Source organism: Stegastes partitus, unplaced genomic scaffold (genome assembly GCF_000690725.1).
Source record: "Stegastes partitus isolate 25-593 unplaced genomic scaffold, Stegastes_partitus-1.0.2 Scaffold537, whole genome shotgun sequence".
Taxonomy (NCBI): Eukaryota; Metazoa; Chordata; class Actinopteri; family Pomacentridae; genus Stegastes; species Stegastes partitus.
The window spans coordinates 399,686-409,810 of NW_007578268.1; the positions used below are offsets into that span (position 1 = coordinate 399,686).

The 10,125-nt window shown below is 47.8% G+C and overlaps 2 protein-coding genes across 3 annotated transcripts in view; both read left to right on the forward strand.

Annotated features, from left to right (window-relative positions):
* Window positions 1-4,130, forward strand: part of ano7 (anoctamin 7) — a 13,014-nt gene extending 8,884 nt beyond the window's left edge. The window contains exons 16-23 of the mRNA XM_008288029.1: window positions 94-148; window positions 884-981; window positions 1,063-1,238; window positions 1,374-1,579; window positions 1,655-1,800; window positions 1,908-1,998; window positions 2,240-2,359; window positions 2,491-4,130. Of these exons, the coding sequence (XP_008286251.1) occupies window positions 94-148; window positions 884-981; window positions 1,063-1,238; window positions 1,374-1,579; window positions 1,655-1,800; window positions 1,908-1,998; window positions 2,240-2,359; window positions 2,491-2,643 (1,045 nt within the window). The 3' untranslated portion in view covers window positions 2,644-4,130. The remainder of the gene's footprint in view (window positions 1-93; window positions 149-883; window positions 982-1,062; window positions 1,239-1,373; window positions 1,580-1,654; window positions 1,801-1,907; window positions 1,999-2,239; window positions 2,360-2,490) is intronic.
* Window positions 4,131-5,185: 1,055 nt separating this feature from the next.
* eif4h (eukaryotic translation initiation factor 4h) overlaps window positions 5,186-10,125 on the forward strand; it is a 10,172-nt gene continuing 5,232 nt past the window's right edge. The window contains exons 1-4 of one of the 2 annotated variants that reach the window (XM_008288022.1): window positions 5,186-5,296; window positions 8,834-9,021; window positions 9,802-9,866; window positions 9,978-10,074. In XM_008288022.1, coding sequence (XP_008286244.1) covers window positions 5,235-5,296; window positions 8,834-9,021; window positions 9,802-9,866; window positions 9,978-10,074 — 412 coding nt within the window. In that variant the 5' untranslated portion in view covers window positions 5,186-5,234. The remainder of the gene's footprint in view (window positions 5,297-8,833; window positions 9,022-9,801; window positions 9,867-9,977; window positions 10,075-10,125) is intronic. The other variant, XM_008288021.1, reaches the window with a different exon arrangement.

A 10,125-nucleotide genomic window follows, 5' to 3' on the forward strand; every position in this document is an offset into this window, starting at 1 on the left:
TTTGAATCTCAACACAAGTCTGATGTTGCACTTGATAAAGCCTCATCTGAAACAGCTGTTTGTTTGTTTGTTTGTTTGTTTGTTTGTTTTCAGGTTCGTTGGTTACCCTGGAAACTACAACACTCTGTTCGGAGTTCGCAATGAAGACGTGAGTCCGCTGCAGTGATGATGGTGAAGTTATGAGTTTGCTTTGGAGTCTGTAAAATGAGTTTGATGTGTTGCAGTGAACAGAACCAGAGCAGGTCAGCTGGCAGGAGACCAGCGCCGTCCATCACCTGATTAGTTCACAGACAGGTGTGGATTTATAAACTAATAAACATCAGGTGTGTCTATCAGTGGGACAGGTGAGATGATTCATGTTGTCGCAGCAGACAGAGACGAGTGCCTCATACAGGTAATCTCACCTGAGCAGGTTAATGCAGGGATCCGTTTGTTCGTCGGCTGAAACCAGAACCTTTCACCTCAGAGTTCTTGCGTTGGTCAGACTGCAGATCGGCTGGAGATGGTTGTGTTGTTGGAGGAACAAACACGGTCTCTTCTGTGTCACTGTCACCTGGAGTCATGTTCAGGTGTAGCTCCGTGGACGCCTCACAGTGGCACAAACAGGCCCCAGGATGGAGCCTTGAGGTTCTCCACAGGTGACTGGGGCAGAAGAGGAGGAGCAACTTCTATCTTTAACAGAAAATAACCTGTCAGCAAAGTAGGAGGCCAAAATTTGTGCACGGTGTCGTGGACGCCCGGCTGGTCCTCCAGACGGTTCGACGGAGGCGTCGGTTGTACCATGATTTCACAATGCTGTGATTGTTTTGTTTCTGAGATTTGTTTTTGGATGAAACAAATGATTGAACCACAATAAGACAGATGGAACGATGTTTCCTCACAGTGTGGAGCAGGCGGATGTCTTATTGAACTGGCTCAGGAGCTGCTGGTCATCATGGTGGGAAAACAGCTGATCAACAACATCCAGGAGTTCTTCTCCCCGTAAGCGGCCAACACACACTAACACACAACCACAGGCAGCGGTGGCGTGAGGGAAGTACAATGACGGTGAGTTTCTGGCAGGAAGCTGAAGTCGTGGTGGCAGAAGAGGAAGCTGAGACCTCAGCTAAAGGAGAAGAAGAAGAAGGGAGCAAATGAAGAGGAGGCTCAGGGAGACGAGGAGGAAGAGGTCCGTCCCTGGGAGGACGACTACCAGCTGCTGGTCTGTGAGGGACTCTTCAGCGAATATCTGGAGATGGGTAAGTCCTGTTCCTCCTCAGACACCCAGAAGCCAGCCTCAAGTTCTCAGGATCACTCCGTTACCTGGCAACAGTTCTGATAGGTGCATCCTGGGAAATGTAGTGTTTAATATAAAACAGTTTTGTCCTCCTCAGTGCTGCAGTTTGGTTTCATCACCATCTTCGTGGCGGCGTGTCCTCTCGCACCTCTCTTCGCTCTCATCAATAACTGGGTGGAGATTCGTTTGGACGCTCACAAGTTTGTGACGGAATATCGCCGCCCGGTGGTGGAGCGAGCTCAGGACATCGGCATCTGGTTCCCCATCCTGCAGTTCATCACACACATGGCCGTCCTCAGCAACGTAAGTCTCTGCATGTCAGTGAGGACGTGTTGGTGAAAGCGCCGCGTCAGCAGAACGTGAACTTTGTGTTTCCAGGCGTTCCTCATAGCGTTCACCTCGTCCTTCCTGCCTCGGCTGTACTACCGCTACACCAGAGACAGCACGCTGAGCGGCTTCATCGACTTCACTCTGGCCACATCGCCACACGTCTTCAGCCAGCGGCACCACAACGCCTCCTGCAGGTCGGTGACGGCGCTGCGGCTGCGTGTGCTGCTGCTGGTGGAGATACTGAGGATCCTCTGGTGTCACTGCAGGTGTTTGACTCGATGTTTGTTGTGGTAAATCGCAGGTATCGAGGCTTCAGGGATGAAAACGGTGAATACCTGCCAGAGTACTTCCACCTCCTCGCTATACGTCTGGGTTTTATCATCGTCTTTGAGGTCGGTGTCTCTCACCCTTCAGGTTACTTTGATGCAACTGCATGTTGGAAGCTTGTAGAGATTCACCGGAGCTGTGAACTTTCACTTTCGAAGGTTAAACTATTTGCAGTCTTTGCTACGAACCAAAATGTAGCAAAAACATCCAAACATGAACTTTACTGCACATCAGTGAACGAGGAGGTCTGGATGCTGCTCAGACTTCATGGAAGGTCTTGAAGGGTTTTCCATCTCTCTTCTTCAGCATGTGGTCTTCTTCATCGGCCGCCTGATTGATCTGATGGTTCCTGACATCCCTGAAGAGGTGGAGATGAAGATAAAGAGGGAGCACTACATGGCTAAAGAGGCCCTGGCTGAGAACCAGGTACAACCAGACTGCAGCCTGTCATCAAACTGCTGCTTCAGTTGGTTCTACTTTGGTGTCACTTGTGTTTCTATCACAGATAGTTTGAGTTCTAGTTTGGGTTGTTCCAGTGTTGTGTTCTGTGTGTGCAGTCCTTGGGGAAAACTATGATTCCTGGAGATAAGGACGTCCCATCCAGCAGCCTGCGACAGCGTGGATCCAGAACTTTTCCACCACAGAGCGACTCCCCTCCACCAAACCTGACGGGGATCCCGGAGGAAACCGACCCACCAGGCAGCTTCTGAGACAAAGTGGACTCCCACTGCCTCCATATCTTCATGACTGAGACCTAACACTGCTTTATATCCTTTGTCATTGGCCCCTGTGAGACTTCTGCAACATCTCCAAGAAATAGTTAAAATCCTTAGAAGAACCAACTAGAACTTTTCAAGAACTGCAAGTACTGAGTGTGTCTACAAGATATACAGTTTTATACTTACTTTTACCTTTTAAACTAACATCCTCTGGCAAGTGCTTCCAAAGACGTCTGGCAGAGGTCTACAAACCACTAATTGCTCTGCAAAAGGTGCTGCAGATCTTCAGCATATCCAGTCTACAGGATTAACATGTTCTTCAAGAACTCTAGAAAATGTCTGTATGGACTCTCAGTCATCCAGGTCATGGTAATCCTAACAAGAAGATGAAGGTAGCTGCACTTCTTTTTGGTTCTTGAAGACACTTCATCTTCATCCAAGAGGCTTTGTTGGTTCTAACTGATGGTGTGGAGTCCCAGGTATGTGTTCTTCGCTCTAACTCACATGAGTCGAGATGTAACAGTGGTGAAGCTCCTTCCCCTGGCAGTTGGATTTACCCAGTTGATTCCCAGTCAGTTTCATCACTATTCATGCCTCAAGTCATGTGAGTCTTGGGTCATTCGAAAGCCTTGATTCAGTTGAGTTAAGGGTGAGAATAAATACCTTAGACTCCCCACCCGCCAGTTTGAACCGAGGAAGCCTCCTGGATGAAGATAATGTCTTCAAGAACCAATGAGAACTTCGGCTGCCTTCTACTGAAGCACTTAGGACTCCTCAAGGCGTTCAGTACCAGACTTCCTCTAAAGTTCTACAAAATCTATCACACATCTGCCCGACCTGTCTGGAAGGCGTCATGTTGAATCTTAACACGTCCTACAAGAGCTCTTCAAGAGGTTTACATTACTGACAAGATGTTGTAGGAAGTCTGAGACCTGCAGTGCCTCTGCTGGACCTGTACAAGATCTAAAATACCTCTGGTAGATCAAAGAACTGCAAGAGTTGTGTTATATCCCTCAAGAAGTCTACAAGAGACAGACAAGACGACCTACAAGACTTCTGGTTCATGTCTACAAAATCTGCTTAAGCAGTGATGAATCCTTAAAGGTTCTACAGCCGCAGCCACGAAGTCAACCAGAGTGAGGCTTCAGTTCGCAAACACAAGACTTTTACTGGAGCCTAAAACCTTCCAAAACTCTGTCAAAACTACCTCACAGGCAACAACAGCCTCCACAACAGCTGTACAAGACATCTCAATGAGGCTAGTTTGTCAAATATTCAGAAGAATTTCGCAGTGATTATAGAGTTTGTTGTTGGCAGTCATCCTTCACCGTGCTACTGCTCCATAAAGCTCTCACACTGGACATGGAGTTACTGTTACTGAGACACTTTCATTGTCTAGAGACCTAAATATATGTTGACACTTCTATTGATGGTTGTACTTGTTATAAATCTAAATAAATATCTTGGTGATGAATGAACTTCAGTGTTCTCATGTGAATACATTTCTTACAGGAGTCAGATGTTTGTGTTTTTATCTTCAAACCAGACTGGAAACCAAACATCATGTGTGGATTTATCTGTATTTCTGGAACCGAAGCCAAAGGTGGTTAGATTTGAAGTACTGTTTGGATCAAGAAACCCCCTCCTACCAGACTGCATGAAGTCTGGTTAACTCCAGGTGGTCTGAAGGTCCCCAATCCACCAGTGAGACCTTCTAACCTTTTCTCTTGCGTAAACAGGAATGAGATTTATTGAGTTCACCTGTAGACCCAAAGTTCAAAACTTCTACTGTCAGCTAATAAATACATCTGCAGATAAAATCTAAATACACAACAGTTGTAAATACATGGAGCATAAATCACATCAGGGAGTGCATAAAATGAAGGAAACTGATTGACTGACTGTTTTACAGTCTTCTGGAGCAGCTTTAGGATTTATGTTGAAGTGGAAAATTCAATCAGAAATCAGAAGAACAATCTGACATATGCATGTATGGTTCAATCATTTGGGTATAAAACTGAATGAAGTATAAAAACAATCTGTCAGAGTTTCACCTTGGGTTGATATTTGCAGCAACTGATTTCATGCTGTGCTCTTTATCTTTATTTCTATCTTCTGCATCCCCCTGAGGTTAAGGCTCTGGTCAACCTACACATTTTAAATGTAAAGTTTTGGTGAATTGTCCACATGAGTAACAGAGCAAATGTTCTACCAAAACAATTCCTCCATCTCTGCTTGCAGGAACCGTCTCTGCGTCCTGTTCTTAGAGCCCAAAATGTTTTGTTTTCTTTTAACCATTTGTGGCAGAGTGTCGCTGAGCTGCAGCAGCTCCGGCTGCAGGACATCGCACTAATTCAACCGCTTTCAGTGTGTTTCCACTTGTTTTCAATCAGAATCCCCCCTCCAGTTAGTTTCTTTCATTTACTAAATCGGTGTTTGTGTTTATCAAGGATTATCACTTTTTATTAAAATGTCAAAACTCAAACGTGTGTGAGCGCGTCCCGGTCAGGCGCTCTGCGGGCAGCTCGACCGTCTGGGAGTGTGACGTGTAGGACCTCCTCCTCCGACACACAGCAGCAGTAATGGCGGAGTACGACAGCTACGATGAGCGGGACCGGGCCTACGGCAGCTTCGGCGGCAGAGGGTGAGTCTCCGCTCCGCACGGCACCTTTGCGGTGCGCCACGAACATAAACCCCTACCGGACCGTCGCTGTGTTTCCCGCTGCTGTCCGCCCCGAGTCCTGGAGCAGGGCGGGCAGGCCCCGGAGCTCGACACGCCCAGCGCCTGCTGACCTGGCGGGCGGGAGTGAGGGCAGGCCGCGCAGAGCGGCTGGGAAACACCGCGGCTCCGGAGCTAACAGGCTAGCCGTTAGCAGGGGCTAGCTGCGCTCAGACAGTGAAAGAAAGGAGCCGTGCGGCGTGAACCGCCGGAGCTCCGGTGGACGGTGTTCTGTTGGTATTAACGAGCCGGTGCCGGTGAGCGGGGGGACGGAAGGCCGCGGCAGGTGGAGGTGGTGGCGGGGCTGCAGCTGCAGGCTGCCCGCATGGCTGCATCATGTGTCCGCAGCTGCACATTCATCCACGTAGGATCCAAACATGAGGCTGCGTATCGATCAGAACCGTCGGCTATTGGTAAAGTTCGATAGGATGTAGTTACTGTGAGGTCAGCTGCTGTCGGCGGCTCTGTTGGTTCGCTGATGTTTGATGAATGAAAACCAGATTTGGAGGTTTTCAGGAGTCCGAAGCGGAGTTCAGTCCGGAGTTCTGTTGGACCCGGAGGCTGGTTCTGTTTGTGGAGCTCAGACCACTGCTCACTGTCAGTAACCGTTAATATGCGTTTATTGAGGAAGTCCAAGCTCTGTATTTCTCATTTTCTTCACTGTGGCTCCTTTTTCACGGTCCTTCACTGAAGTCCTGCAGCTCTGTGGAACCAGAACCACAGGAAGGAGGAGACAGAACTCAGACACGTCTTCTGTCAGCAGGACTCAGTCAGAACCATGGAGACCAGAATAAACGTTTATTTGATTGATGTGGTGTAAACCTGGACTCAGCTTGTCTCCAGATGTGACCTACGCTGGAGGACATGGAGGCTCCTCCGTCTGCAGATGTGTCCTCCTTCACGTTCTAGTTTTTACAAACTCTGTTCACCTGAAAACTCTTTTCTTGTTGGTCACGGCTGAGTCGGTCGTGTTTTGTGTTTTTAGTTTTTTCCAGGTTCTGGTTCATGAGAACACTGTTCGGCGAGTTTCTTTTGTTTTCCTGTTGGATCGACAAGTCACAGCTAAAATCTCTCAGTTCTTCTGTTTCTACAGATCCTGGCTGATTAATAGCTTGAGTTGTATAAAGAATGTAAACTGATTGACTGCCTTGACCCCTGTTGTCGGGTTTTGGGGTTCAGAGATCTGACCAGCGTTTTGTCCTCCTGATGGGATTACAGCAGAATGTAGTCTGATTACCCCCAAACCACAGCAGCTCCTGTAAACCTCATGTATATGTGGAAGCTGCTTGTGTTTTTTACAGCTGCGTCTGTGTGACACAGTGACTCTGTTTGTGTTCATGGATCCTGTTCTACCTGGAGACAGACTGTGGACGTCAGCTCACCTGCAGCTCACCTGCAGCTCACCTGCAGCTCACCTGCAGCTCACCTGGACGCTCTGGTGTTTGTAACCCGACTGTGTGTTTAGAAGAAAACATTTTGTTGTTGGTTCATTTTGAATGCAGACACGTGGAATAAAACGCGGTCGATGAAATACGGCAGCTTTAGGCTCATTTGGCTGATTTTCCTACATGTCCCAGCTGTTTGGAAGTCCAGCCATTCTGTCTTTTGCAGTTCTTGGCTCATGAATTGTGTGATCGAGGTGATTTTTGCAACATAACATGAATGTAAAAGCTGTCGGCTGGTTTCAGGCTTCACAGGATTCATTGTTGGATGATTTAATTTGTGAAACGTCTCCAGACAGGGAGATTTATTGGTCTCGGGTCACGGCGATGTCTTCAGGTGACTTGTTCTGTCTGACGTTTACTGAGATATAAACTCTCTCAGATTAATTTTCGATCAAACCAACTAATTGATGGCTCAGCGAGTAGCTTTAGCTTCGGATCCAGCTACCTGCAGAAGAGCAGAAGCTGATGTTTCTGACTGAAGCTACTGATGAGGGCTGCAGTATATCACGACAAAGAAGCTGAGATGTTCAGATGTTCTGAGATATGTCCAAAGACATAAATCTCTACAGCTGAACAGAGCTGCAGCGTTATGGACAGAAAGATCATCAGGATCATTTATGGCCATTATTTACATAGTTTGGGGCTTAAATCTATGTTTATAACCACCTAATGTTGAGCTGCTTTCATGCTGAATTCAGAGAATCTCCTGGAGGCTGACCGTAAGTTAAACTGAACTCCTCCCTGAACAGCTGCTGAGCTGCAGACACTACAGTTTCCAGATGTTCCCTGAACGCCTCACAGCCGTCGGCAGATCCAGACACCGTGCAGCTCTGTGATCGCTGAATCGTTTGATTTGCAGGCAGTCACCTGTTCGTCTCACATGGAGGTGATGCGTTCAGGTGACTCGTTCTGTCCCATGAACTGCACAAAGTTTTCTGAGATCCTAACAGTTACTGAAAGGTCGTTTTTTTCTCCAGTACTGATTATTGATTGTCACACTTAATGAACAAATTAATGGGCGGCTGTGGTTCAGGTGGTAGAGCGGGTTGTCCTCCAATCCCGAGGTTGATGGTTCGATTCCCTCCACAGCCGAGGTGTCCTTGGGCAAGACACTGAACCTGAAGTTGCTCCTGATGGCGGGCAGCACCTTGCACGGCGGCTCTGTTGGTGTATGAATGTGTGAATGAGAAACACACTGCGCGATATAAGAGTTAATTTCCAGGGTTTTTATCAATAAACACGTGAAAACATGAACTATCCCTTTAAAGGAAGCAGTCATGTGATGCAGACATACATTTGGGGCAGGTTTGGACCTGGAACCAGGCAAATCTGTTAATGATATGAATTATTTATTTACAGAATTTCTATTTATTGAGCACTCCATAGGAGAGGCTTGTTTGTCAGCGGCTCACGTCGTCGTTCTTCCAGGCTGTTGGACACAAACTGATATAAAACCCACAGTTTGAATTCTTTATTTGTCAGATCTGAAACTTTGTGTACATTTCATGATGATGTGTTTCCTTGGACCTTATGCACAACGAGCTTTTAGCCTCAAGAAGAACCAAGAATACAAGAATATGTGTATTTTGAAGTGGTTTTGTTGAACGTGGTTTACTCACGCTGTCCTCGGACATACTGAGCCTCCAACAAGCCGCTGGATGAACGACACCAGCTGCTAGTTGGTCAGTGAAACGCTGCAGCTGCTGTCCGTCCTCCAGAGTGACTAGAAAGTGAAAGACAAGCAGGATGACGGTGTCACGGTTGAAGGCCTTGACACCAGAACAGGGTTTTATCCAGTTTTTAACAAACCCACCAGCACTGAGTCTCTGATTCTCACAAACCTTAAGATGTGAAGCTTTATCAAACACTGCTGAACTGTTGATGACTAAATGTTGTCTTCTGATGGTTTTATAATGGTTTTGGACAGTCTCAGTGGTCTCGTGGTGTTTCAGTCTGAACTCCATGTCCCACGATGCTGTGCGCTCACGTCCCCTCCCATGCTCCTCCTCTCTGCCAGGCCCCGTGGCGGCGGCGGCCCCGGAGGCGCCAGGAAGCAGAAAGAGCTGCCGTCGGAGCCTCCGTTCACGGCGTACGTGGGAAACCTGCCGTTCAACACGGTGCAGGGCGACATCGACATCATCTTCAAAGAGCTCAACATCCGCAGCGTCCGATTGGTCAGAGACAAAGAGACAGACAAGTTCAAAGGTCAGCTTTCACTCACATCTCGTGGTCTTCATCATCTCACGTGTTCAAACCTTCTGCTTCAGTTTTTGCTCGTTTTCTAGCGAACCAGTTAAAGTCTGAGTTAGAAAACGGTCTAGACTGAACCAGGTACCAGGTTGGAATGTGTTAGCTGTTGGATTTAGCCTCTTTTTGTACCACCGTGATGAGAACCGAGCAGCTGCACAGGTTCAGGTGGTTCTGATGTGATCGTGTCGTGTTTCTTCTGCAGGTTGGACATCAGTTTGTGTTGATATTTCTCATCTTGTTTGTTCAGTGTTCGTCTCTTTCTCAGGACGGTGTGTGTCTTTATGGTCCGTCTGCGTCTCCACATGGGTTTTGTGTCGTCGTTGTTTGTTTTGCATAGTTTTGTGTCTTGGAGGAGCCCTCTTTGTCTCTGTGGTCTGTGTGCATGTCTGCAGTTCGCATCAGTTTACTTCAACTCTCCTCCTTACTGGAGGATGAACAGCCCGGGTGCTGCTTTAGCACCACGACCGACTGGTAGTTGTTCTTCATGGACCCGGTCAGCGTCTCACCTGCGCTCCGGCCGTCTCTACACCAATCAGCTGTCTATCTGTGGAACACGGCAGCAGCTGATTGGACAGTTTCTCACATTTTGTTGGTCCACAGTGATGCAGCGGCTTCGTGAGGAATGAGCACTGGACAGGTGACTGCTGGTGAAGGTCCCACAGCAGCAGACGGATCAGAACCGAGCAGGCCTCCATCTGCGTCGTATCAGTGAACCAAACTGTTTCTGTCTTTCAGGTTTTTGTTATGTTGAGTTTGAAGATTTGGAATCTCTAAAAGAAGCTTTGACGTACGACGGCGCTGTGAGTATCCAACCGATAACCGATTGATATTGATCCTGATCAGCTGATTTATTCACTGCATCAGGTCAGCCGTGCTAACATGCTAAAGCTAGCCTGACCTCTGACCTGCAGCTGCTCGGTGAGCGAACGCTGAGGGTCGACATCGCAGAGGGGCGGAGACAAGAGCGAGGGGCCGGCGGCTTCGGCTTCAGGAAAGACGAGGGCAGAGGTACGAACACCAACTGGTAACTAACTGGTAACTAACTGGCAACATTAACTG